At 48.1% G+C, this 27888-nt stretch overlaps 2 protein-coding genes across 18 annotated transcripts in view; both read right to left on the bottom strand.

The window, feature by feature from the left end:
* Positions 1 to 22551, bottom strand: part of St3gal3 (ST3 beta-galactoside alpha-2,3-sialyltransferase 3) — a 220626-nt gene extending 198075 nt beyond the window's left edge. For 3 of the 15 annotated variants that reach the window (XM_076564885.1, XM_076564889.1, XM_076564887.1), the window contains exon 1: positions 22343 to 22549. The gene's annotated coding sequence lies outside the window, so the exon portion shown is untranslated. The other 12 variants (XM_042271722.2, XM_042271723.2, XM_042271729.2 and 9 more) reach the window with 10 other exon arrangements.
* Positions 22552 to 24588: 2037 nt separating this feature from the next.
* The window catches only part of Kdm4a (lysine demethylase 4A), a 52946-nt gene continuing 49646 nt past the window's right edge, over positions 24589 to 27888 (bottom strand). For all 3 annotated transcript variants that reach the window (XM_006996136.4, XM_006996137.4, XM_076564882.1), the window contains exons 20-22: positions 26662 to 26781; positions 26283 to 26375; positions 24589 to 25909 (exon numbers count right to left, since the gene is read on the bottom strand). In XM_006996136.4, the coding sequence (XP_006996198.1) occupies positions 25769 to 25909; positions 26283 to 26375; positions 26662 to 26781 (354 nt within the window). In that variant the 3' untranslated portion in view covers positions 24589 to 25768. The remainder of the gene's footprint in view (positions 25910 to 26282; positions 26376 to 26661; positions 26782 to 27888) is intronic.

Consider the following 27888-nt stretch of genomic DNA (forward strand, 5'->3'; position numbering starts at 1 on the left):
TTTGGCACAATTCAGCTGTTGGTACAAAGAGGGCATACACCAGTCAATACCACTGAGTTCGAGTTATATGCCAACCCTGAGGAAGGTACTTGGGGACCCCATGAGTTAGAAATGGCTAGGAGCCCATGATTGAGCCCCACTAGGACCAAAAGAAAGGGGGAATGTGAGACCCTCACTCTATTCTCTAAGACAAAAAAGGGGGCTTAGACAAACATATCTTAATATAGATAGACTCAGGCCAATTTCAAGCTCCCAGAAATGATGGCGTCAGCCCGGGAACCCAAAAGAACAAAGTCAGGATGTCTGAAGAGCTGTCTGGTAGCAACTAATTAACCATAGAATGAATGCCCCAAATGCCAGAGATAGTCAAAGTACAAAGTCAGGATGTCTGGCTAGCTGATGGTGACTGATTAACTACGAGATATCCCAACCCCAGATATAGCATGCCTCAATTCCGGAGATGGGCTGTAAAGGTTCTGACAAAGCAAACGGACAAACTAAAATAAGATAACACGGAGGCCCGGGAAGATTGAGCCAATTCGAATTGTACCTGTACTAACTCCGCCACTGTTGTGGATATCGCTCTATATAAATAAAGCACTGAGTGGCCAGTGACCAGACAGAAAGTACAGGCAGGACAAGGAGAGAGGAGAATTGAGGAAGGAGGAAGGAAAGAGGAGACTGCCTGGAGCCGCCACCAGGACAAGGAAGATGTAAGGTACCAGTAAGCCACGAGCCACATGGCAAAGTAAAGATTAATAGAAATGAATATAAGAGTAAGAGCTAGACAATGATAGGCCTGAGCTAATGGCCAGGCAGTTTAAATGATGTAAGAGTATGTGTGTTTATTTTATAAGTGGGCTCTGGGACTGGTGGGACTTGGCAGCGGGAGCTGGAGAGAAATTCTCCAGCAACACCCCACAACCTAGAGGGGCTTGTGGTTTTTGCCTTTAAAAAGCTAGCCTCGCTAAAGAGCTAAACAGAGAATTCTCAAAAGAAGAAACTCAAATGGCTGAAAGAAATTTAAAGAAATGCTCAACATCCTTAATCATCTGAGAAATGCAAATCAAAACGACTCTGAGATACCACCATACACCTGTCAGAATGGTTATGATCAAAAACACTGACAGTCTATGTTGGAGAGGATGCAGAGCAAAGGGAACACTCCTCCACTGTTGGTGGGAATGCAAACTTGTACAACCACTGTGGAAATCAGTATGGCGGTTTCTCAGAAAATTGGGAATCAATCTACCTCAAGACCCAGCCATACCACTCTTGGGCATATACCCAAGGAATGCTCAATTATACCACAAAGATACATGCTCAACTATGTTCATAGCAGCACTATTTGTAATAGCCAGAACGTGGAAACAACCTAGATGCCCACCAACTGAAGAATGGATTAAGAAAATGTGGTACATATACACAATGGAGTACTACTCAGCAGAGAAAAACAGTGACAGCATGAAATTTGCAGGCAAATGGATGGAACTAGAAAATATCATCCTGAGTGAGGTAACCCAGACCCAGAAGGACAAACATGGTTTGTACTCACTCATAAATGGATTCTAGATATAAAGCAAAGAACAATAAGACTGCAACCCACAGAACCAGAGAGGCTATATAGCTGGGGGGGGGGGGGCTAGGATGACTGTGGCTTATAATAAGTTTTGGTTTTACCCAATTACTGGGCAAGCCTCAATGAAACATTTCACTCTTAGAATAAGAATTTATACTGTATCAAGCTGATAATAGAAAAATAGATTTTAAAAAAGCTAACCTCACAAAGAAAGACTAACTCCTCCCTGCCTCGCTGTGACAAGTGCTTGGGGACGAGTTCCCTGGCTGGCTTGTACTGCACTCGCTCAGCCTGCAATAAACCTTGCTGTTGCATTCTGGACATCCTTGGTCTTTGGTGGTCTCTCTGGGGGTGATCTGGGCATAACAGTGACCACAGCCTTAGGCTCAGGCAGGCACAGGACAGTCTGTGAGCCAATCTAACAGATCTACCCCTTTATTCAACAAAGAGTTCACAAGCAGCATGTGCCACATTCACAGCAAGAAACAGTGCCTCCCTAGCATGTGTGAAGTCCTGGGTTCCATTCCCAGGACCACAGTCATGAACAGAAACCCTGTATCTAGATAAGCTGTGTCCTCACAGCCATGGGTCTCAGGGACTGAACTGGGCAGGACAGGTGAGCATACACATGCATGTGCACACATGCTACCTGCACCTGCATTGGCCTTTCCACACTGAGAACAATCCGTTCACCCTGATACTCCCAATTCTAATACTAACCAAGTGATTAACCCTAGCTTTTCCCTTCACAGGTTTCAACCATTTAGAAATTCTCCGCCACTGGCCTCAATATATTCACTTCTCTGCTCTGCTGCGCCCTTGAGCTCTCTGTGGACTTCTGCCTCTCCCTGCCCATTCACCTTGCCCAAGCCCCTGAAGTTTAGGATTCATCTCATGAAAATGTTCAGAAAAGAAGGGAGGAAAAGAACTGTCGTAGGCGTCCCCAAGGGGATGTGACTGTCCGCGATTCAGATCCCTCTCACTTCCCCTCCAACAGCCTCCTCCGAGAACCAGCTCTGCGTTGACCATCACTGGTGATGTAGAACATGGTCGTTACCGTCTTCACAGGAGCAACTGTGACCCTCAAGATCATGCTGATTTGATTGACATCTCCTCACAGAAGTGGGCGGTGAGGATCACTGTGCCCTTGCCTGAGATTCCGGCCTCTTCCTCCTAAAAGACCCTCTCAGCCATGTCGGCCCCTGCACACTGCAAGGGGCGCAGTTCCGAGAAAGTGAAGGGCTATCTATGCAGCCGCGGGGAGGCTGTTATTCCACGGTGGGGGGGGGGGGGACTTTTTGGTGGTGTGGCTGTTTCCCGGTTACCCATACTCCTGTAAGTAATATCTCACTCATGCTCTCTGAGTAATAAATGCCTAATAAACTCACGGGCTCACTGAGCTAGACTCTGGTGGAACTGTGCTTTGGTCGGTTATCAGTGCCTTATCAGGGATGAGCGGGCACTTACTCACCACCTCTGGAGAAGTTCACAGAACAAGAGCTCCTGGAAACAATGCTTGACCCTCCCAACACACCACCAATCACACAGCAATCGAGCCTTAGGAATTTTACCTTCTGGCCATACCTGGAGCCCTCCGCCCATCCTATGGACTAGAGCTGATCGTGTTGTTCCCAGCCCCCCATATCTTTGGTTCCGTAATAGCCTCATAGAAACCTGTGGCCTCTGTCCCCTCCCCCTACAACTCTCATACTCAGTAGCCAAGGTAACAGGATTCACTCTAGGCCCAGATTTCCCACCATCCTTAGGTTACTTCCCCACTGAGCCAGGCTCTCCCAGCTCCCTTGCCTTCCCCAGCTCCCCCCACCACCACCACCAGCCTCCTTTTCCCACCAGCAAACTTCCTTTTTAGCGTTCAGAGCTCACCATTCCCACCCAAGGTCAAGCTGACGTCTTTGGTGCCCACTTGTTCTGAGACAGGGCCTCACTGTACAGCCCAGGCTGGCCTCTGGGGTAGCCTCTTTTTTTTTTTTAAAGGTTTATTTTTATTTAAATATGTGTGTGTAAGTATGCCCCATGTGTGGGCTGGTGCAGGACAGAAGAGGTCATTGAATCCCTCAGAGCAGTTTAGAGGTGGCTGTGGACCCCGTGATGTGGCTGCTGGGAACCAAACTCTAGCCATGGACTACAGTTGAAGACAAACCCTTCCTCTGGCCAACTCCTACTCACCCTTCATCCTCACCTTAAAGTTGAATTCCTTCCACAAGGAAATGTTACCTGTCTCACGTTTTAGCCTGAGGCTTTCTGTTGGATCCCCCCCCCACACCAGCACCTGGGCAGTCCATCCCCTTTCACATTATATTGGTAAATATAACAATCCAGCATTTGGATTCTGGCTCACCTGGGCAGGGAAGATAGCTGTTTTGTTTACCACTGTGCCCCAGTACGTGTTCAAACACTTATCTGTTGACTGCCTGATGACTCAGTTGGTTCTAGCATTCGTTAAAAGAGACATTCATACCACAGAAAACTACGTCGCCTAAATCAGCCATAGGAAGAAAGTCACACAAAAGTCTGAATCTACTGGAAGAAACTGCACCCAAACCATTTCTAAAACACCCTACAGTTGATGACTTTCTGAACTAACCCAGCAACAACTGAAACGGAGGTGTCAGCCACAGGACAGGAATGCCACCATGCAAAGCCACAAGGCACTTCCAGGGCATCCTCCTGCGAAGACTTCAGAAGCAAGCTAACTGGAAGTTATCACATACAATTTATTAGCAGCTTCCCAAACCAGTTCCTTCATCAGCTCTTTTCTTTTTCTCTTTTCTTTTCTTTTTAATGTTTCAAGACAGGGTTTCTCTGTGTAACCATCATGGCTGTCCTGGAACTCGTTCAAACAGACCAGGCTGGCCTTGAACTCATGGAGATCAGTCTGTCTCTGCCTCCCGAGAGCTGGGATTAAAGGCATGTGCCACCACCACCCAGTCCTTTATCAGTTCTTTAAAAAAAGAAAAATGGTTCTTTGATGAACACACCTAAGCTATTCAGAATTCCTACTTAGCTGAGCAGATTTAAACAATTTATATGAAATCTATGAAATTATTCTACTCAGAACAATTATGTTCTTTTTGAATCATGACTAATAAAATAATTAATAGTGCTGATATTCACATAGCACTTACTGTGGACTAGTCACAGCTGTAAGAGTTTTATTTATTAGTTCTGCATCTCGACTCTGAAATTATCATTTACACTTCCTAGTGAAGAAACCCAAGCAAGCACAAAGCAGGCTGAGATCACAGCTCAGTACACAGCAGAGCCGGACTCAAATCCAGATGATCTGGTTCCATTCATACTGTATCACCTTTCTAAGAAAAGAAAGGGGCTAGGGAATACCTCGCTGGCAGAACATGAGGACCTGGGTTCAAATCCCCAGCACCAAAGAGACAGACACAGAGAAACAGGGATATACTCAGAAAAGCTGCATCAGAATAGTAATAAAGCCGGGAAATGGCACATGCCTCTAATTCCAGCATTCAGGCAGTAGGGTTGAGGACAGCCTGATCTACATAGCAAGTTCCAGGCCAGCCAGGGCTACATAATGAGACTCTGTCTCAAATAAATAATAATATCCAAAAACTGGTACATACAGGAGCCACATAAACATACTGCAACGAAAGAGGAAAGAATAGGAAAGTCAAGGCAAATCAAGGAAAGTATGGGAGACCAAATGATGATGATGATGACGACGACGACGACGACGACGACGACGACGACGACGACAACGATGATGATAATGTCAGGGGACCAGCAAAGATCATTAACAAGACCAGCCTGGAAATGTAACAAGAGTTCAAGGCGTAGCTCCAGGACATGTGTGCCAGCAAAAAGTCAGTTCCACCCAGAAAACGGCTACAGAAAACCAGCAGCAGGGACAGAGGCCAAAGACAGAGCTCTTACGGGGAGAGACCTCCGTGATTAGCTTTGTGTTGCTATGACACCAGAGGAAAACGAAGTACAAGAAGGAAGGTTTGTTTACATGCGCTCACGTTTCAGAGGCATCAGTCCATGGCCGCTGGACTTCCCTTCTCCAGGACTGTGTGGGGCAGCACGGCCCGGCCGCCGAGAGAGTGGAGCGTAGAAGAGGTGATCCACTTTGCAGCAGCACAGTGGTTAGCCGGCAGCAATAGGAGTCACACTTCCTCCATCCAGGCCACACCTTTCACAGTTCTACATCACAACAGACTCCTCAGATCCCAAGTCCAGCAACTGATAAGGCCATCTGTGGAGTGTATGAGGCCTAACCTCGCTGGAAACACTCACAGACACAGCCCCAAGTTCGCTTTACTAAATCGCTAGGCCTTTCTCAGTCCAATCAAGGTGGCAATTGAGATTAACCATCACAGGCAGTAAAAACAGCAAAGATGTTAGAATCAGAGCAGCACCTAGGACAAAGAACTGGGAGAATACCATAAAAGATAAGGAGAAATATGGAAGAGAGAGTGGACTCTCCAAAATACAGTAAGGATCATAAAAGCTGTGATCAATTTAAAAAAAAATAATAATAAGATAAATGAAAGAGAATTTAAAAACATCAAAGGATTTCCTGAACAAACCAAAACCAACCCCAGGAAAGCAATGCTGTCCAAGCAACCACCAAACAAATGGGATGGGGTTGGGGATTTAGCTCAGTGGTAGAGCGCTTTCCCAGCAAGAGCAAAGTCCTGGGTTCAGTCCTCAGCTCTGGGGGGGTGGGGGGGGAACAAAACAAACACACGGGACAGAGAAAGAAGAGAAAATGGACAGTCGAGAAGTCGCTGGGGACTGGGTCCTCTGAACCTCAACCACGAAGGCAGCAGGAACTGGAGATCAGCAAAGGGAACGCTTGGTGTGCATCGGTGTTTTGTGTGCATGCACGTCTGTGCACCTGTGCATGCACGTCTGCGCACCTGTGCATGCTCAGCACCTGTGCATGCTCAGAGGAGGGTACTGAGGCCTCTGGGACCAGAGTGACAGACGGCTGTGAGCCACCTTACGTGTGCCAGGAACCAAACCCAGGTCCCCTGAAACAGCAGCCAGTGCTCTTAAGCCCTGGGTGATCTTTTCAGGCCCCACCCCCCTCCCACCCCCTCTTCCACCTCCACAAAGGGAATTTAAAAACTATGGGTACACCGAGGACCAGCTAGCTGTGATAGTTACAGACTTACTGCCTGTTAGTTCCTAGATTGGATCCATTTTTCACACTTTCTGTACTAATTATTCTTTAAAACAAAACAAACAAACAAACAACCCTGACCTGTGCATGTGTGCATGCGTGCCTGAACATGAGAGAGAATAAATGTAGAGGCCAAAGGACAACTTGAGGGAGTCAGTTCTCTTCATCACGTGGGCCCCAGGGACTGAACTCTGGTCATCAGGCTTGTCCTTGAGGCCCATACCTGCTGAGCCATCTAGCTGGCCTCACTCTCCTTTTTAAAACAGCCTTCCTGGATTCGGGGTAGGAAATCCAAGGGGCTGGAGAGGCGCTCCACAATTAGGAGTGCTGGCTGAACAATCATGAGAACCTCAGTTCCAATCCCCACATAACAAGCCGGGCATTCCCCAGATGCCGCCAACCCCAGTTCCTTAGAGGATGAGCACGCTGGTGCGTATTCTAAATCTCACGACTCAGGAGGCAGAGGTAGGTAGATCTTGAGTATGAGGCCAGCCTGATCTACAGAGCAAGTTCCAGGACAGCTAGAGCTATATGGTGAAATCCTGTCTCAAACATAACTCCAGTTCCTTGGGATCTAAGGCCCTTTTCTGGTCTCCATATACATACAGGCATACACACACACACACACACACACACACACACACACACACACACACACACACACACACACACACTGGGGCTAGAAGATGGCTCAGTGGTTAAGAGCATATTCTGCTCTTCCAGGGAACCCAAATTCTGTTCCCAGTACCGAAGGCAAATGATTTACAACCCTCTGTAACTCCAGTTCCAGGAGATATGATGCCTCTGGCCTCCATAGGTATCTGCATATGCACAAATGGACACACACATACATATAATTTTAAAAAAGAAATAAAGAGGGCTGGAGAGATGGCTCAGCGGTTAAGAGCACCAGCTGCTCTTCCAGAGGTCCTGAGTTCAATTCCCAGCACCCACATGGTGGCTCACAGCCATCTCTAGTGGAATCTGATGCCCTCTTCTACCATAAAGTCGTACATGCAGGTAGAGCACTCGTATACAATAGGAAGGAAGGAAGGAAGGAAGGAAGGAAGGAAGGAAGGAAGGAAGGAAGGAAGGAAGGAAGGAAGGAAGGAAGGAAGGAGTGAAATTTTTACAAAGTGTGTGATTCAGTGACTCTTAGGATACACACAAAGTGCTGGGTGAGGTGATGCAAGCCTTTAGCAGAGGCAGGCGGGTCTCTGAGTCTGAGGCCAGCCTGGTCTACAGAGCTAGTTCTGGGAGAGCCAGGGATACACAGAGAAACCCTGCCTTGAACAACAACAACAACAACAGACTACTCCCAAAGCTCACAGAGTTGTACAAACACCACCACAGTCACTTTTAGGGTGTACCCATTTGCCTAGAAAAGGTGTCCCTTAAGGACAACATGCTACGGACCCTCCTGTTGTTCCAACGCTTACCTACTTCCCAATGTGCCAGCCTATTCTGGAATTTCCTAAAAACGAAGCCATGCAGTCCACAGGTATTGGTGGTTGTCCTCTACTAATTAACAGTGAGTGTGAGGTCCACGCTTGATATGGCACATATCAGCACTTCATTGCTTTTTATAAATACGTCCTCATATGGATGTACCGGATCGTATTTACCATCCATCAGTGAGCAGATAGTGGAATTCCTTCTTCTTTTGGTTTGAATAATGCTACTATAAACATTCATCTACAAATTTTCATATCGTCATCGCTCTCTAACTGCTCTTGGAGATGTCTATTCTCTGGGGCAGCAGTGGGTAAATATGCCTCAGAATGACGTATGTCTGGGCCAAACATGAATTGTGTTTAACTAAAGAAATGTCAGTGTTTGCAAAGGGCCTATCCCTTTTTGCTCCCAGCAGGGTAAGAAAGTTGTAATTTTTTGGGGTGGTGGTGGTGGTGGTTTGAGACAGGGTTTCTCTGTGTAGAAACTGTCTATCCTGGAACTCTCCCTGGAGACCAGGCTGGCCTCAGAGAGCTCTAATTTCCTGACACCTGCCCCAAACATAAGTCTTTGACCACGGCTTCCTAGTGAAGCCGTTCATGAACCAGCTTCATGACGCTGCCCACTAGTCCACATGCCACTGGTTTATTTCTCACTAATCAATCCCACAGTATTCCAGCTCTTTCAATTATTGATTTTCACATTAAACTTTGCTGGTGGCTGGAGAGTGGCTCAGTGGTTAAGAGCACTGGCTGTACTTCCAGAGGACCTGGGTTCAATTCCCAGCACCCACACAGAGGCTCACAACCATCTGTAACTCTAACTCTAGGGGATGACACCCTCTTCTGGCTTCTGTGGACACCAGGCACATGGTACACAGACATACATGCAGGCAAAACACCCAGACACACAAAATGAATACAACAAAATGAGCAAATTTGTCTGTTCCAGTTGTCATGTGGTTTCTTTCTCCTGACTGGCTCCAGTCTCCCAGTGACTTTCTAAAGAGAAATTAAGTATCTACCAGAGATTTTAAAAATAGGGGTCACCGAGGTGCTCAGCAAGTAAAGGCACTTGTTGCCAAACCTGGCAACCTGAGTTCAGTCCCCAGGACCCACAGAGTGGGGAGAACCAGGCTCCTGGCACACGAGTTCCCCCAACATACATATAAATAAATAAATGTAATGGAAAACAGTAACAACAGTCTTGGTATGGTGGTGCACAACTTTAATCCCAGCACGCAGGATGCAGAGGCAGGTGGATCTCTGTGAGTTTGAGGCCAGCCTGGTCTACAGAGTGAGTTCCAGGACAGCCAGGGCTGTTATATAAAGAAATCCTGTCTCGAAAAAGGAAAAAAAAAAAAAAAAGTTTAACATGGGCTTGAAGGATGGCTCGGCAATTAAGAGCACTGGCTGTTCTTCCAGAGGTCTCAGGTTCAATTTCCAGCCCCCACGTGGTGGCTCACAACTATCTGTAATTCCAGAACCTGGCATCTGATGCCCTCTTCTGACCCATGTGGCACCAACCACACATGCCATGCACATACATACATTGTGTGTGTGTGTGTGTGTGTGCATGCGTGCATGTGTGTGTGTGTGTGTGTGTGTGTGTGTGTGTGCGCGCGCGCACACGCGCGCGCAGGCAGGCCCTCACATGTACTTGTAAAAATAAAAATAAAAAAATAAAATAAATCTTAAAAAAAAAAAGAGTTGGCACAGGCTGGGGAGATGGCTCAGCGGGCAGAAGCATCTGATGATCAAGACTGACAACCTGAGTCAGATCCCAATCCTGCAGTGGAAGAGGACAGCCAACTCTCGAGGGTGACCTCTGACCTCCACACAGGCACCACGGCTTGTGCCCACAGGCATTAACACACACGATGTACATACACATACCGTAATAATACAATTTCAATTGATCGTGCTTGCTAGGAGTTTAGGAGCAGCTGAGAGCCGTGTGGCTCACACCTGCAGCTGCAATTGGAAGTCAAGGAAGGATATGGGGAATGAAGATCCAAAGAAAGAAAACTTTCGGTTTTGCATGAGTGAATTCATTGTCGCTTTTACTGGAGGGAGAGGACACTCTTCAGAGAAGAGCTGTTAAGGTCTAGTTTTAATTTTACACACACACACACACACACACACACACACACACACACACACACACACTGCCTGTGCCTCCTGAGTGCTGGGATTAAAGCTGTGCACCACCATACCAGGACTGTTGTTACTGTTTTTCATTACATTTATTTATTTATTTATTTATTTATTTATTTATTTATTTATTTATTTATTTATTTATTTATTTATTTATTTATTTTCTGTATGTATGTTGGGGGAACTCGTGTGCCAGGAGCCTGGTTCTCTCCACACACATCCTCTCTTACTTGTGTGTCTCAGTGTTGTTCAGAGGAAAAAGCTGCAGACATAATTTTTATTTGGAAAAGGTGACGTCCATAGAACAATATGAAAGCTGAGTGCAGACGAGAGAAGTGTACTTGGGGATTTGAGAAACTGGCCCTTCTCTGCCTGGGCAGCCTGAACTAGAGGGGTGGTGGCTGGTGAGGAAAGGAAGGCTGGGAGATGGCAGGATGCCCAGAAAACTGGAAACCAAATTGTAGCTCAAGAGCAGCTGCTGGTGATACATAAACAAAGGAGCATGACTGTGCCCCCGAGGAGTGCAGGCCAGGAGCTGGGAGGCAGAACATGTAACCCAGACTGGAAACATAGACGCAAAGACAAAGCACTTAGGACCAAAGCTGGGTTGTCTCTAGTGAAGGAGAAGACACTAGGGAAAAACACACAGAGAGCCTTTACAGAAAATGTGACGCTGCATTTCTTTAAAGAGCCCAAACGGAAGCAATGTGACATCTTCAGATTTAATGATGGGTTCCATTATTCTACGATGTCGTTTCCTTTATTCATCTAGATTTACTTTTTTAAACTACTTGTCTGTGCGTGAGCATGTGCACATGGGGACAGATGCCAGCAGAGGTCAGAAGACAGATCCCCTGGAGCAGGTACAGGGGTGTGTGAGACACCTGATGTGAGTGCTGGGAACTGAACCTGGGTCCTCTTCTTCTGTAAGCACAGCCTTAACAGGTCTGCTCTCACATTACTGCTGAACAGTATATGGTTAGAAATGTGAGATAAGCCCGGCAGTGGTGGCACACTCAGGAACAGAGGCAGGGTGGTTTCTGTGAGTTCGAGGCCGGCCTGGTCTACAAAGCGAGTTCCAGGACAGCCAGGGCTATGCATAGAAACCCTGCCTTGAAAAACCAAAAAGAAAAGAAATGTGAGACAAATGCTCCTTGCTGCTCTCCTCTGAGACTGCGTGTGTTTAAATCTACGTAATAGCTCCATATTGTTTACCTGCTCATCTTTTTTGTTTGTTTGTTTTTGTTTTTCAAGACAGGGTTTCTCTGCTACCTACTCATCTTTAAAAACAAACATACAAAATTCAAATAAAGAAACATTATTATCCAGCACTTGGGAGGCAGAAGCAGGTGGATCTCTGTGAGTTCAAGGCCAGCTCCGTCTATATAATGAATTCCAGGCTAGCCAGGGCTACACAGAAAGACCCTCTCTTAACACCACGTGGACAGAGAGATGTGACACCTGTGCTCCAGGGCTGAGAACAGTACCATCGGACTGTGCTATCTTATCAGCACAAACAAAGCCATTACTTATCTGCCCAGAATAAACAGGGCTCAGACATTATGGGATGGCGGTAATTAATGGCTGTCTGTGAGGTTCAGGGACACTTCAGAGAGGTGGTGCCAGCCCTGGACAGAGCCTGGGAAGCTGATACTGAGGCCTGCTGGGGAACGCCAGCTTTCTCCCACTGGCAGTGAGGAACTGCTATGGGATCACGTGGGGGAAACATGCAGAACTGTGTCAGAAAGACTGCTCAAACCACAGCATGGAGGAGGCACGACAGGACTGTTGCAAGGCCAACATGAGGCCACTTTAGTAGCACAGGCCACATGCCTTCAGAGGGTGACATCTCCAGGGGGCTAAGTCACTCACCAGCATACCTAAGGAAGACACCAGAACTCCCTCTTAAGCATGAATTTGTCTAACCTGTAATTTCACCGCCACTGGTTCCTGGGGCACAGAGGGCTCAGTTGGTGCAGAAGCCACACAGGTGGAAGGTGGGGACATGTTCACTTCCTGATGTACAAGGCTCATGCGGTACTAAATGACATCCATGTGGATGTGGCCAAGTTCCTAACAATCAGATTCACAGAGCAGGATTGTCACAAAGGTGTACTGAGAAACCACAGACTTCGTCAGCCGTCATCCTGCCAAGTACTCACAAGACTTCTAGAACTTAACTATGGTGTTTGTCTTCCACGGGAATATTGGTTTTCCTAGTTTTCAGATCGTGGTACCTGCCTGATATGCCAAAGTGCACACATCTGCCCTTCCAAGACAAAGCACCTGTCTCAACAAAGGCTAGAGATTAGCTTTCTTCAGAGGAAATCAGGCTGAGTGCATGTGGGAGTAGATTTAGTTTATCAATGTTACCATTCTTGTTACCTTGTTAGCAGAAGCACATAAAAGCATCATATAAACACTCCCATACTTCACATACACATATTGCACACACATGTGTATACACACACACACACACACACACACACACACACACACAAGCATACAATATCCACATACACCCCACACACCCACACACATAAGTTCTCAAAGTGTATTCTAAGGACCTGTGATCCCAGAACTTTTCAGGGACTCTATGCCCATCATTTAAGACATTACTCCTCATTCACACTCTCTCTTAAGGGCCTGACAGAGTGTCTTGGGGCCATTCAATGTGACATACGGTATGATTCATGCTATCACAGCTATTGGAAAATATACCTGTGCATTCTTGTGATCTAAAGTTTTCTTAATAGCTAATAACTTTTTAACAGTGATTTACTAATATAGGTGAGAGAGAGAGAGAGAGAGAGAGGAACAGAGAGACAGAGAGAGAGGTGGAGGTCAGAGCCAACTCAGTGAACTATCTCATCAGCCTTCTAGTAACTTTTAATGCATTCAATACCCCTAATATATAGTAAATTAATCGACAAAGCCCACAAAGATGAACATTCTATGGGAGTGTTTAATATATTAACTGTAAAAGAAATCCTGAAGCCAAAACGTCTCAGAAACACCTAGTTACAGGGTTTCCCAACTAGTCTGACTTTCTTTTTTTTTTTTTTTTTTTCCTTTTTTTCCGAGACAGGGTTTCTCTGTGTAGCTTTGCGCCTTTCCTGGAACTCACTTGGTAGCCCAGGCTGGCCTTGAACTCACAGAGATCCGCCTGGCTCTGCCTCCCAAGTGCTGGGATTAAAGGCGTGCGCCACCACCGCCCGGCCTAGTCTGACTTTCTAAACACAGGATGCAATAAGGCTGGGTCAAGGGCTTGCCTCATGAGCATTATAATCCCAGCACTGGGCAGGTGGGGAGACAGGTGGATCCTAGTGTCTCCCTAGGGCTCACCAGCAGGTCAGCCTAGCCTAATCGGTAAGCTCCAGGTTCTAGGAGACCCTATCTCACAAAACAAACAAACAAACAAACAAAACAAGGCAGTGGTTTCTGAGGAACAACTAACTAAAGCTGATCTCTGGCTTCTCCATGCACACAGGGGTGAGCACAAGCACGCATACATATACATATGATACATTGCGGGTAAGGAGATGGCTCAGCGGGTAAAGCATTGCCATGTAAACACAAAGACCCTGAGCCCATGTAAAAGTGAGGCGCAGCCGCATGAATGTGGCAGTGCTGTGAGTTGGGAAAAGGAAGCAGGAGAACCCTCAAAAGCTCACAGGTCAGCTAGCTGGGCACAGCGGACAACAGGCATCCTGTCAAACAAGATGAAAGGCGAGGGCTGACATCCACGTGAACACATGTATACACACACCCACAGACGCACCAGATTTAAAAGAAAGAAAGGTTGCTGTGCATGGTAACGCACGTCTTTAATCCCAGCACTCGGGAGGCAGAATCAGGAAGATCTCTGTGAGTTCCAGGCTAGCCTGGTGTACAGAGTGAGTTCCACGACAGCCAGAGACACCATGTCTGGAAGGAAACAAAGCAAATAAACATACCCCCTTACCATTATTTTGGGAGAAAATCTGACAGGAAGGAAAGAGAAACTGATACGATACAGACAGAAATACTGACATGGTAACAGATAAGGGCCATCGGAACAAAACAGGCTAAGCTCGGCGGAGTTCAGAGGAGCAGCTTGTGTCAATCCAGAAAAAAAAATCTGAATTAAACCCTATCACCATCCTTATAAAAAATCCACCAGAAGACAGAGAGTAAAATCTCAAGGGGGAGGAAGTCAGAAAGAACAGACCAAGGAGACGCGAACATGTCGGCTCAGCTCATTCTATCACCGGCGGCGGTGGCGGCAGAACGTGGTGTACGCTCATGTCACTTCCGCACGAGGTCTGGAGACAGAAGTGGTTAGCGTTTAAACACTGCTTTAATTGGTATGCTGTCCGCCTCAATTCTCCCTTCTTAATGTCAGAATAATTCCCTCATGCCTAACATTGCCAGACGAGCAGCATCAATCACCTTCAAAGACATAAAAAAACACGAAGCAGACGGTGGTTATATTTAGTGAGGGGAATTTAAGACTAATGAACATCACCATGGCTGAGGTACTATGTACTAAAATGTTAGGAACAATAAAATCATTATTTTTATTGCAGGAGGTCCTTTATGGGGCTGTGGGCACGGCTCAGTGATAAAGTGCTTGCCACATAAGGAGGAGGACCTAGGTCTGACTCTCCAGGACCCACATAAACAAGTGTATATTAGTGAATGTTTGTAATCCCAACGATAAGGAGACGGGAGGCCTGCTGGGGTTGACGGCTAGTCAGCTTAGCTTAGTCACAGAGCCCAGGTAAGGGGAGACCATGTCTCAAAAAAACCATGTGGACAGCTCCTGAGGAACAATACCCAGCCTGCACATGCAGACACACACACACACACACACACACACACACACACACACACACACACACACACACACAAGCATTCATACACACAAGAGAGACAGGGACAGACCGACAGAGACATACAGACGCAGAAAGCCCTTACACATCTACCAGCACAGGCCCAGGCTTTTTGTATCTATTCTAACCGATCGTCACAACCACCGTGGAAGTTAAGAAATGTTATCTCTAATTCTCGAATCTGAAAATCAGGAAGCTACAAGAGGTCTGCAGCCTGCCCAAGGCCATACGTTAGAAACTGGCGAAGTTGACTGAAATCTACCTGGTTTGCTGGCTCTTCTCTGCACTTCCACGCATGAACACACCTGTCACCTGACGGTATCAGCCTCCAGCATTCTTCCTCCACTCTTACGTCACGTAATCTCATCTATAAATATTTTATGACTCGTGTAGTAGACATGGGACTGTGGCTGTAAACCTCAGGGCTTTCTACAGCAAGATAGTCAGCCTTCTCCCTCCTCCCTACATGATCCTCCCAAAAGGCAAAGCTGATAATGTCATTTCCTATCGTCCAATCCTTCTCTGGCCCCTAATCATCTTCAGGATGAAGCTTTAACTCACAAGGCTTTAGCTCAATCTTCTTGACTGACTTGCATCATTTCCACTCATGGCTTGAAGACATTCACACAAGCAGCCTCAAGATGTAGCCATGTTCTTGGGTCTCTAGGCCTGGACATAGGTTGTTTCCTGGGTGAAAAGCCCTTTAAACCCACATCTACCTAATGACCGATGGTTACCTAAGACTTTAAATTCGGCATTAATTTCTCTAGAACACCATTACTTTATATTCCCAACCTGACAGCTGGCCCCTTTAATACCTCCACAAAACCCTGAGTCTCACCCTTGTTCTAAGGTGGTCAGCTCTCTATCTCTACCGGTTCCACATTCTATCAATCACCTTGTTGTGCAAGCCCGAGGACTAATTTCCATCCCCAGAACCCACATAAAAGTAGAGGAAGAGAATCAAGCCACGAACTCATTCTTTGACCTCCAAAGGCATGCTATGGCACACCCCCACACAAATAATAGCATATATAAAGAAAATTTTAAAATACTGCATATTTTTTGCAGAGCAGGTGAGTTCAGTTCCCAGCATCCACTCCAGGGGGGTTCAAAACCTCCTGTAACTCGTTTCGTGGGATCTGACACCCTCTTCTCATCTCTGCAAGTACCTGAACACACACACACACACACACACACACACACACACACACACACACACACACCAAACGTAATCAAAATTTTGTAAATCTTTTATGTTCGATGGGCATGTGGTCTATGCTGCTCTGCACCCAGGAAATAGAGGCAGAAGGGTAAGAAGCTCAAGTCACCCCAGCTATATAAAGAATTACAGGACATCCTGGGCTAGAGACCCTTTGTCAAAACACAAAACTAAACTAAAAAAAATGTTGAGTCGGGCACGGAGGTTCATGCCTATAATCTCTTCACTTAGGGGACAGAGACAGGAAGACTGCCACAAGTCTGAGACCTGCTAGGGCTACACAGTGAGTACCAAACCAACATATAAAAGGCAAACGAAAGAAGTGTCCGCAATGAACATGCAAAGACATTTTGCTTGCCATCATTCCCTCAACAACAGAACACAGAAAGTATTCACATGGCATTTACATTCTATCATGGGCTATAGTCACAGGTGATTAAAGAGGCTGTCTGCGCAGGGTTATATGTAAACACTAAACTATCTTATGTAAGCGACCTGCACATCCTCAGATTTGGGTGTCCTCAGGGAGTCCAGGAAACAGCTTGGAAAAGGACAAGATAAGACACTGGATGGTTATGTGTTTCAGTGGCACACGTCTCACCCAGCATGCACAAGATCAAACTCCAGTGCAGGAAGTTAAAAACAAAACAAAACGAAAAACTTGTTAACTATTAGACAGCTAGTCAGTGACAGAGCAAAGTCAGAAAGTTAGCTTTTCTATCTCTGGAATCACCTCCAACTAGCACTTAGCTTCTCTGTTAGCAAAAGAATCTGAACACCAAGCTTGAGGCCTCGTTTAAAGCCAATTAAACCAATTAAATGCATCTCAAATTATTATACTCTTGACTTTATTTATTCTGTATTCTGAGACAGGGTCTTACTTATGTAGCCCAGGCTCCCCTTGAATTTAATACTCCTGCCTCTGGCTCCCCTCTCCCTGACTTCTTAAATAAAAAAGCTTAAATATGATTTAGAATACTTATTATTTCTGGGGTGTTTGTTTCTAAACAGAGCTTCATGTATCCCAAGCTGGCTTCCAACTCTGTGTAGCCAAGGATGATCTGGAACTGTGACCCTCCTACCTCTACCTCTCGAATGCTAATTACAGACATGCTCCAACACTCAGTTCATACAGTGCTGGGCACTGAACCCAGAGCTGTGTACACTGGGCAAACACTTCACTAACTGAACTAACTATATCTTAGCTGTTTATCATTTCTGAGATAGGCTTTTATGAGGCTAGCTTTACACTCTCCATCCTCCTGTCTCTGGTCCTGAGTGTTAAGTACAGGTGCGTGCTACTGTGCCAGGCTAATTTGACCTTTTTAGTTTTGGACATCTCAGAATGCTACAGCACTTGAGAGGGGCAAGCAGGAGGATCAGGAGTTCAGTCATCCTCAGCTACATAGAGGATTCCAGGCCAGCCAGAGCTACATGAGACTCTCTCTCAAGACAAAACAACAGTAATACTTTCGGGATGGCTGCATTATAATTGGAGTGTGATTTATTGTATTTCTGGCCTTGGCTTATGAGTATTTATACAGGCTGTAATGGGGTGTTGGCCCCGAACCCACCCTTCTGTATACTTGCCTCTAGTGCCCATCCAACTTATCTTTAATGGTCTGAGAGTCGACACCCACAGAATATGTGGTAGTCTTTAGAGCCAAAACAGTTTGGGCTCTTTTTGCATTAGTCATAAGCTAAGTCTGTAATTCCTGATCCTGCTTTAAAGTTAGGCAAGGCCATGTGCCACATTTTGACGGACGAAACAGGAGTAAAAGTAACAGAACTGAAGCTGTAAAAGCTGGTACCCACTCGAACATCCACTAGTTCCCAAATGTCTCCATCCCTGAGCTAGTGTGACCCGGACGGTGTCTGTACACTGTGACAAATGGGTGGCATGCACAGGGAGTCAACTTTGGTTTTGTTAAGTCCCGAAGCTATCGAGACGTCTTTTACTCTTTAGCTTACTCTAAACTATGCTGACCAATACCTCTAATCCCTCAGTAAAGCTTCCTCTCATTTATTTGCACGTTTCATGACAAATATTTTGATTGCACAAAGGCTAATTTTATAGCTATCCTACTTCAAGGCTATTTTCTTTTTCTTTGAGGGGGTGGAGGTGGGGAGACAAGATCTCATATAGCCCAGGCTGGTCTCAAACTCCACAAACAGCTGAAGATTAGCTTGAACTTTTTTTTTTTTCTTAAAACGTTTCTCTCTCTTCTTGTTTGCCCACCAAACAGCACCCATGTGGCACTCAGAGGACAACTAGTAGAAACCAGTCATTTTCTTCTAACATGTGGGTGTTCCTGGAATCAAGCTCAGATCATGAGGTGTGGCAGCAAATGCTTTAACAACTCAGACATCTTCATTGGTTGACCTTCCTGCTTCCACCTCCAGAATGCTGGGATTACAGGTGTGCACTACCATGACCTATCTATGAAGTGCTGGCGATGGAACTGAGAGCCTCACAAAAAATGCTCTACACAAGCACACCACCCACCGCTCCACTGCCCTACCCCCGCCTCTTTTTTCTTTTAGTTAGAATAGTTTTTGAGTATACTGCAAGAGAGCAGTGACCAGTAATCACAGTGGACAGGAACAGTAGAGACAGTAACTACAGTATTACCTGCATAAAAACACTATTTTCTACATACAATACACATATATGCCAAGTACCTACTATGTAAAACACTGTGCCAGATGGCGGAGAAGACAGTCCATGCCTTTAAAAGTACATCTAATGCTGTAAGTGGAAGAGACAATAAAAGAATTATGGCAAAAGAGCAAACTTCGAAGCCTGGAATCAGGTGACCCCCATCTCTAATCCCAGCACTGCAGAAGTGAGGGGACAGGAAGGTTCTGAGTTCAAGGTCATCCTCAGCTACAACACTGAGTTTTGAGGCCGACCTGGGCTGCACAAAGTCCTATTTAAAAAGGAAAAAAAGAATTCAAGATCAGCCTGGGCTAGACAAGATATTGCCTCAAAAATCACCAAACAATAGCTGGGCACGGTGGCGCATAGCTTTAATCTCAGAACTCAGGAGGCAGAGGCAGGAGGATCTCTGTGATCTACAATTGTAAAAGTTCCAGGATAGCCAGGACTTTGTTACAGAGAGAAACCTTGTCTCAAAAAACAGAACAAGGGGGTTGGAGAGATGGCTCAGAGGTTAAGAGCACTGCTTGTTCTTCCAAAGGTCCTGAGTTCAATTTCCTGAGTTCAATTCCCAGCAACCACATGGTGGCTCACAACCATCTGTAATGAGACCTGGCACCCTCTTCTGGCCTGCAGGGATACATGCAGGCAGAATACTGTATACATAATAAATAAATAAATCTAAAAAAACAAAACAAAACAAAACAAAAACAAAAAAAAAACAGAACAAAAGAACCACCAAAAAAACACAACACATCCACACACAAGAAAACCAACCTAAAGCAAATACAAAAGTCAGAGCCCCAGCATTAGAGAGGCCGGCTCATTTAGGTGGGGAACAAAGTTCAAAAAGGCTTTACAGAGGAAGTGCCTTTTCAAATGGCCATAAAACACCAGCCAGGGGCAAGGACTGAGAATGAAGGGGGTCGTTGAAGACCGAAAAAGCCAACATGTGCAAATACATTGGAGCTCAAACAAGAAAACACCAAGCCAAGTAGCCCTACCGATCTAGAAAATGTGATCTACCAAAGGGTATGGCAATCATCTGCTGAGGTCAGGCTACTCTGGGCCTAACTAAACAGTAAGGAGCCGCCGAAAGCCAGACAAGCGGCACACCCACGGCTGATGCTGAGAGAGGACTAACAGGAAGAAAGAAAAACATGTTTAGGGGACTCTGGGGGCAATTCCCAGGCACATCAGGCTCCAACTCAGTGTGATGACTCCAAGAACTGAAAGAAACCGAGGTCAGAGCAGTGTGGGGGCAGCCCTAGGGCCGGTCACCAACTGCACAAACCCAGTAAATGAAGGCAAGAAGCAGCTTTGACTACAGCTTTGTGGTGCCTGAGTCTAACTATAAAAGCCATAGTACAACCTAACGGCTACTTACTGAGTTCTTTCCTGGCAAGTCTAGGTCCACATGACCATGGGTCAAAGGTGCCTCTTTAGCCTGCCTTTTGATTTTAAGAGAGGGTCATTAGTAGCCTATGCTGGTCTCAAACTTATCATGTAGCCAGGGAGGACTTGGGACTTTTGATCCTCCTGTCTCCACCTCCAAAGTATGAGGATTCTAGGCGAGAGCGGCACCATACCTGTGATGTTGTTATGTGATGCTGAGGATCAAATGCGGGGCTCCTTGCATGCTAGATAAGGACTCCACCACCTGAACTACATCCCCAGCCCCAGCCTGCCTTTTGCAGAACCTCATGTCCCTCTCTTTTTCTACGAAGCCCTGGAACCCCCCACCCGCACTCGTGGGTCCCCCCCACACACTCACCATCCCCACTTTCCACTGGCTCACTTCTCCAAGCAGCCTTGCCACTCTCTGTGGTTCAACTCAAAACTCCAGTTCCCCCATAAAACCTTCCTCAAGCGCACTCACTTCTCCTCTTCTGGATTTCTCACGGCACCCACGGTCTTGGAATTCTAGAGGCCACACCATCATTTGTGCCTGCTTCATTCACATAACTATCCTACAGAGGGCTATGGGAAGATGTTCCATATTTTCATTTAATTGCCTGAGTTTCCCTCAAGTCAAGGCCTTGCACAAAACATGTATTCAGTAGACATCTGACTGTCTGGGCAAGCCAATTAGTCTCCGAGAACACACTCGCCTTGTTCCATCACTAATAACTTACTTGTCATGAGACAGACTTCAGACTTGTGAAATGGAGAAATTGGCACCACTTCATACTTCAAAATGTCCACTACTTAGGTTATATATGAAACCCCCATTTGGTCATACGGTTTTGCTCCAGCTTTTAATCCTCCCATCTTATTTTCTTCAGTCTTTTGAGGCTGGGTCTTGCTATGTGGCTCTTATTAACCAGGTATTATTCTATATAGTCCAGGCTGGCCTCTGAAGCAATCCTCCTGCTTCAGCTTCTGGGTGCTATTACAGGTGTGCACCTATGGACCTGGGCTACCGTTCCTCTGAGTCTTTAGTTGACAGTTCAGACACAACTGAAACTGTCATGATGTCCACTGTGCTACATCGCGGGAACTTAATTCGTGGTTTTCTATCTTCATAGTCCACTACCTACAGTATCAATAATTCAAAGGACCGCTCTGAAATGTGTTAAGTACTCTTTGCTTTCGGGGTTAACAGTGGTCTCCCGTCACCGGGTCACTTCCTCGGCTAATTGCAGTGACTCAGTTTTACCGTTTTCACTCCCTCCCCGTACGCGAGAAAAACAAACGAAAATGAGGTTTATTGAGGAATCATAAAAATGAGAGCTGTTGTAAAAAGGAGTCTAAACACATCAGTGGGACATCCTGATAACCGAATCTGCCGACCTCGCCAAGATTTTCTCTCACAAACAAGATCACCGAGCAGACAATGGAGACACACTCCAGAAGGAAAGGTAGCGAGAAGGCGTACTTTGACAAACTGACCCGGTCACTCCGAGGATCTGGCCCCGGGGAAGGCAGAGATGACAACCGCTACTCTTGCTGACTCCCGCTAGGCTTTCCCGGGACTTTCCTGCGCTCGTCCCACAGCGGGTCCCGGGTGACCGCGTCCCTCCTCTGCGCCCAGAGTCGCGCGCTCCGGGGCGCTGCACGCAGGTGACCTCTGCGCGCTCGGCCCCGCTGGCACGGCCCTTCTCCTCGGGCCTGGCCCCCTCCCGGGCCCGGGCTTCGGTCCCCAGCCCGACTCGGGCCGGCCTGACCGGGGGAGGGGCGCGGCGGCCAAGAACAGCGTCGGGGCGCGGGGCAGGCCTTACCGCAGCGGAGAGGGAGGCCGGGGTCGGGCGGCGCCGGGGCGCGCGCGGAGCGGGGAGGTGGCTGCAGCCCGAATAGCGGGGACAGCTGAGGGGACCCCGGCGGGCGCCCAGGACGCGGCGGGCTGCACGGGCGCCGCCATGGTGAGGACGCAGCGGCGGGACCACCAATCCAGCGGTCCGCCTCGGCGGCCGCGCCGGGGGTCGGGCAACGGCAGCCAATGGGCGCACCGGAACCGGGCGGGGCGCCGGGCAGGCCAATGCGGGGCTCCGCCGCAGGGGTAGGCGGGCCCGAACCCGGGAGACCCAATAGAAGCCGGAGGCCGAGTGCTCCCCACATCCCCGGGCTGCGGGATTTGGGGCTCGGGAGGAGCGCCGTGTGGAGCCGCCGATCGTGGGGCGGCCCCGCTGCGGTCAGGTCGCCTCTGGCTCCCAGAAGAAGTCTCCTGCCCCCACCCCACCGCTCTGTTGTCCTGTTTCCCCCGTGGGCCTGTTTCCTAGATGCCAGAGGTCGTGAACTGACCCCCAGAACGCCTCCTAAGGCCCTGTCCAATCCTGTGGGGGTAATAGGCCAGCCAAGTCCAGACAGGCTCGTTATTACCAATTTTTGAGCCTCGTATAAATGTCACAGATGGGCCACAAAGACACCCCACATACCCAAGCAGTTCAGGAGGCCGCTCCCTCATCCCGCAGCCGAACCCATAATCCACCTAAGGCAGTTTAATTCAGAATTTTCCCGAAGAGGAGGTGGGGATTTTTAACCTGCCACTCTTGGGTGCCAACCCAAACATTGCACCCTACTCTACATAAGGCGTTCCTTTTGCTTTGGCAAAAAGCTGCTGTGAAACACACGCAGCCTTTGGCTGTGGTCATTCATAAGCCTAGACTTGACTGCGCAGGCTAGGAAGTGTCTAGCAAGGAATCAAAATGAAGTTTTGCATGCTCAAGGCCCAGAACAAAAACCCACAGGCTAGGTTGTGAGATTTGGGAAAGTCCCATCACTTGTTTGAGCTGGAGTTTCCTTACACAGGCCAAAAGTGTTTTTAAATGGTTGACTTGGCCAAGGGCGGTAGAGTTGGTGTGTACTCAACTACTCCGGAAACTGAAGGATTAAACACTCCAGACCAGACCAGACAACTTGGTGGGTCCCTGTTTTGTTCTTTCACTGCATGCACGTATGTTCTGGTGCCTGTGGAGGCCAGAAGGGGGCCTCAGACCCCCTGGAACTGGAGTTACGGGTAGATGCAAGCCACCAGGTGGGTAGTGGGAACTGGACCTGGGTCCCCTGTAACAGCAGGTGCTCTTAATGGCTAAGCCATCTCTCCATCCCATGGTGGACCCATCTTTGAAAAACGGAAGAGTAGAGAGGGCTGTGGATGGATGGATGTAGCTCAGCAGCAGTGTTTGCCTGATACACTCAAAGACTTAAATTCAATCTTCAGTTCCCATACAGCTGGGATTACACCAAGCACCCCATTAGCAAATCCTTCGGCATCATGGGGAGGATCTACAGGTACCTGAGAAAATTAAGTTTTCTCCCTCCTCCCAGTGCTTCTGGGTCCCACTTACCATTCCAGGAAAGCTTAGCCCTACCTGGCTTCCCTAGCCATACCCCCCTGAGAATCCCTGAGTGAAGAACAGAGGTCAACCCCCTTTCCTTGGCACTGATGAGTTAGCTTCGGGAAAACATCTTTCAAACTCTGCTCTTCCCTTTGGCCACAACCAATCCCAAGCAGAGCCCCGCCCCCCAGCTCCAGGGAGACCAAGCAGTACTGACTCTGTACACAGTGGTCTGCCGCAGGGACACAAAGCTAAAGGCTGGCTGGAGCAGCTAGGCTGTGCAGAAGCAGCTGCCCCACAGCTCAGGCAAGCCCTCACCTACCACAGGCTTTGCAGGGAGCTGGTGCTGCACCCCACTGGGAAACCAAGTCTCTAGCTTTCCAAGCACCTATACCCTACTCCCTCCTGGTTCCCCATGAATGGAAGGGACTTGGCCCAGGACAGTGAGGACATCAAATGGGGTTCGAGTAAAAACGCTTGAGAAGACTGTAGTCTGACACTTTTCCATTACCTCCTCCAGGAAAAGCAGGAGGAGGCACCGACAGCTACAACGCCCTGGATGCTCATGGACCACAGAGCTTTGACTAATGCAGAAGGACAGCACCCACCTGTGTGAACAGCTTCCCAGGCCCTCCTCCACAGCCTGACCCTGGGCCACTTGGGCTCCATGGGGCAGACCACAGTCCATCCTCTGTTCAACAGTTTATTGCTAAGAACAAGGTAATGCACCAATTTTCAAAATAATTTGGTTTATAGAGTTCATAGGTAACAAAAAAGGGGAAGTATTATAAATCTGACTCCTGTATACAGAGCAAGGTATGAAGCCCTCCAATACCAGGCCCAGGCAAACAAATTCAAGAGGAGCAAAAACCTGTTTAACCCCTTCAATGTTGCCCTCTAGTCCCACCCGCCCCCCCTCAATCAGCCCCCCCACCCCCAACCAAGGGCACAGCTATACCTGCCCTGGCCCCCAGTGGCCCCAGTTCATCCTAAAACCCCACAGCCCCCTGCATAACTGTGATTTCCTCTGGACAAAAAAAATCACCTACCAGGCTCTGCCTGTTTCCATCATTAAAATTCTCCCTTCAAGGTAGTCCCTACCCACACCCCCTAATACTGCGCCCCGGGGGCTCTGTGCCTAGTTTAAGGGCACATGGTATGTAACCTCTGAGTTCTACTTCAAGGACAGACAAAGAGGTGGCAGCCAGCTCCTTAGCATCTCAACACTGTGGCTTTGCCAGCACTCTTGAAACCAGTCCAGGTAGGGACAGATGGTAACCCACCTCTAGCCATCCCCCAGGCCCTTACTCAGCTCAGCTGAGGGCAGAATTTCACATTTTGTTTGCCCTGCAGAGGCAAAGAAGAAAGTGAAGGCTAGGGGCTGTCAGAAGCTGGTCCAGACCAAGCACACGAGCGTACCCACGCGCACACACTCACACAGCCACACACACGCATGCATGCACGCGCACACGCACATAAATACAAAAGGGGATCGGGTCAAGCACCAGCACCTCTGCCTTGCTGATGCAGGTGGGCGGAAGGAAGCCACGTCCTGGACCAGGGACAGAGCAATCAGCCCAGCAGGCACAGCTGACCCGTTTGGACTGGGGACCGATCCAGTCTTTGCATTCCAGTGTCAGCCCCTCAGCTGGAGACCAGCAGCTATTGCCAAGTGTCCCCCAAAAGGCTTGTCTTTTCATGGCGGAATTCAATGAGGGTGGAGTGAGAAGGTGATGGGGTCGTACTGATCATTCCTTTTCTTTGTACAGCTCTACTTTTTGAGACTTGAGTTCCAAGTGTCTGCTGTGCTGTGGAACCCTCGAGTGCTCTCGCCTTGATGGCTGGGAACCTCTGAGATTCTGGAAGCGTCTACTCCATGATGGCCCGGTACAGTGCCGGCTCAATGTAATCCTCACGGTACCTCGAGTTGATGACCCGTTGTCTTTTCTTTTCTTGCTTTACTTCCTTCTCTGTGAAAATTTCGTTGAAGCGCATGTCTGAAGCTACTGACTACAGAAGAAAAGGCAAGGGAATAGTTGGTCACTTTGTGGCCACTTGGCCCAGTAACCACCAAAGGGACACTCTCCTGCCCTGTTCTCTCCTCTTTGAGACAGGAGCTAAGAGCACAGAGAGCGCACCATACACCCCTGTTCTCCCCCCGCCCCGAGACAGGAGCTAAGGGCACAGAGAGCCCCATACACCCCTGTTCTCCCCTCCCCCCCCCGCCCGTGAAACAGGAGCTAAGGGCACAGAGAGCGCACCATACACCCCTGTTCTCCCCCGCCCCGCCCCCCCCGCCCGGCACAGAGAGCACACCATACACCCCTGTTCTCCACCCCCCACCAAACAGGAGCTAAGGGCACAGGGAGCCCCATACACCCACCAGTCTAGATTTGACTCTCTTAGGAAGCTCTTCGTCCAGTGTGTATACATCATCCCTCTTCACCACAAGCTGTGAGCCATCCTCAAACTCCACCTGCCAAGCAAACAAAGGCCTTTTAGCTAGGGTACCCGAGTCCCACTGGACCTGCGGGCACGGTGGCAATTTCCCATAGCTGGAGGGAGGCAACATGGCAGTAAGGAAGGACGGCCATGTCTGAAGGCACAACAGCCAAGTGAACCCAAGACAGAGCTCCAGACCTGAAGGCTGTTGGGACCTGCAAGTTCTCAGGAGCAAAGACAAGCCTCCTGCTCAACAGGAAACACGGAGTTAATAAAGTGCCCTCCCACTCCCCAATGCCCACTCAGGAACCTTTGGCTACCTGGTACATCTGGATGGGGTGGGAGGCCACAAACTTAGCCCCATAGACTTGGCCATCTGTCCATCTCACTTGAACCACCTCGCCTTCCGCAGGAGGCCCCAGCTGGAGACAGTCCTGACTCTGAAGAGAGAGCAGAGGGGGGTGAAGAGCAGCTCTGTGGGAGCACAGTGGGAGGTAAACAACCCTGACTGGGGAGGGGAGGGCGGGAGGGCGGGCCAGGCTCCTGCTCAGGGGCCCAGGAGAGGCAGCTTCTTGCTCTGGGCGGAAAGCTGCACCAAGTCACAGGGTTGGCCTCATTTTATCTGAAACCCTGCTGCTTCTAGGTGAGCAAAACCAAACAAGACAAAGCTCCAAGCAGGTGTGAGACACTTAGTAGCAAGCACAAAAGCAGATGTTTGGCTCTAGAATCCACGATCCTTGTGTCCTCTCCACTCTGCGTCTTAAGCTTCCCCAGGCTCTGCTATGGAGGAGTGCTAGGGTTGTATCTGGGTGGTTCCAGGAATGCGCTCTCGAAATAGACATGGTAAGAAGGGAAAGGATCATCAGGCTGAGTGTGGTGGGGCACACCCAGGAGACGGGCAGAGGAGCCTGAGGAGAAGTCCAGCACTGGCTATGCAGTGTGGCCTGATCTAAAGCAAATGCCTAGGGTTGTAGCTCTGCCCTGATGCCCAGCACCATCAACAAAACAACACAAACACCACAAACACACCATCAGCCTTCCTGTCGTGTTGGCATTCCCAGCAAAATCCATGGTGTGGATAAAAACAGGCCATGTGTGCAACTCAAAGCAAAGACAACAGCAACCTTTTCCAGCTCCTACTGCATCCTTTACCACTGTGCACACAGACTTCAGGGGGTAAAAAGCCAGGTTCCACAAAGCATGAGGGAGCAGGAGCGCTTGATCCTGCTGTATTTTACTGCCTGGTGTGTATGCAAGTATCTCCAGACACCCGAGGCGGCAAAAGGGACTCACGGAGGGAGGAAAACCTGTCTAGGTTGGAGTGTAGTTCAGTGGGAGGTCTCCTGAGGCCCTGGGTTCAATCCCTATCAGCAGCGTATGGAAAGAAAATCACTTGTGACCTGTGCAATCATGTGACTACATAAGCTTTTTCTCTTTTTAAAAGAATACCAGCTTTGGTCTAGGCACGGACGCACACATCTTTAATCCCAGCACTTGAGAGGCTACATGCACATGTACACACATACACACCAAATAAATAAAAATTT

This window comes from Peromyscus maniculatus, chromosome 2 (genome assembly GCF_049852395.1).
Source record: "Peromyscus maniculatus bairdii isolate BWxNUB_F1_BW_parent chromosome 2, HU_Pman_BW_mat_3.1, whole genome shotgun sequence".
Lineage (NCBI taxonomy): Eukaryota > Metazoa > Chordata > Mammalia > Rodentia > Cricetidae > Peromyscus > Peromyscus maniculatus.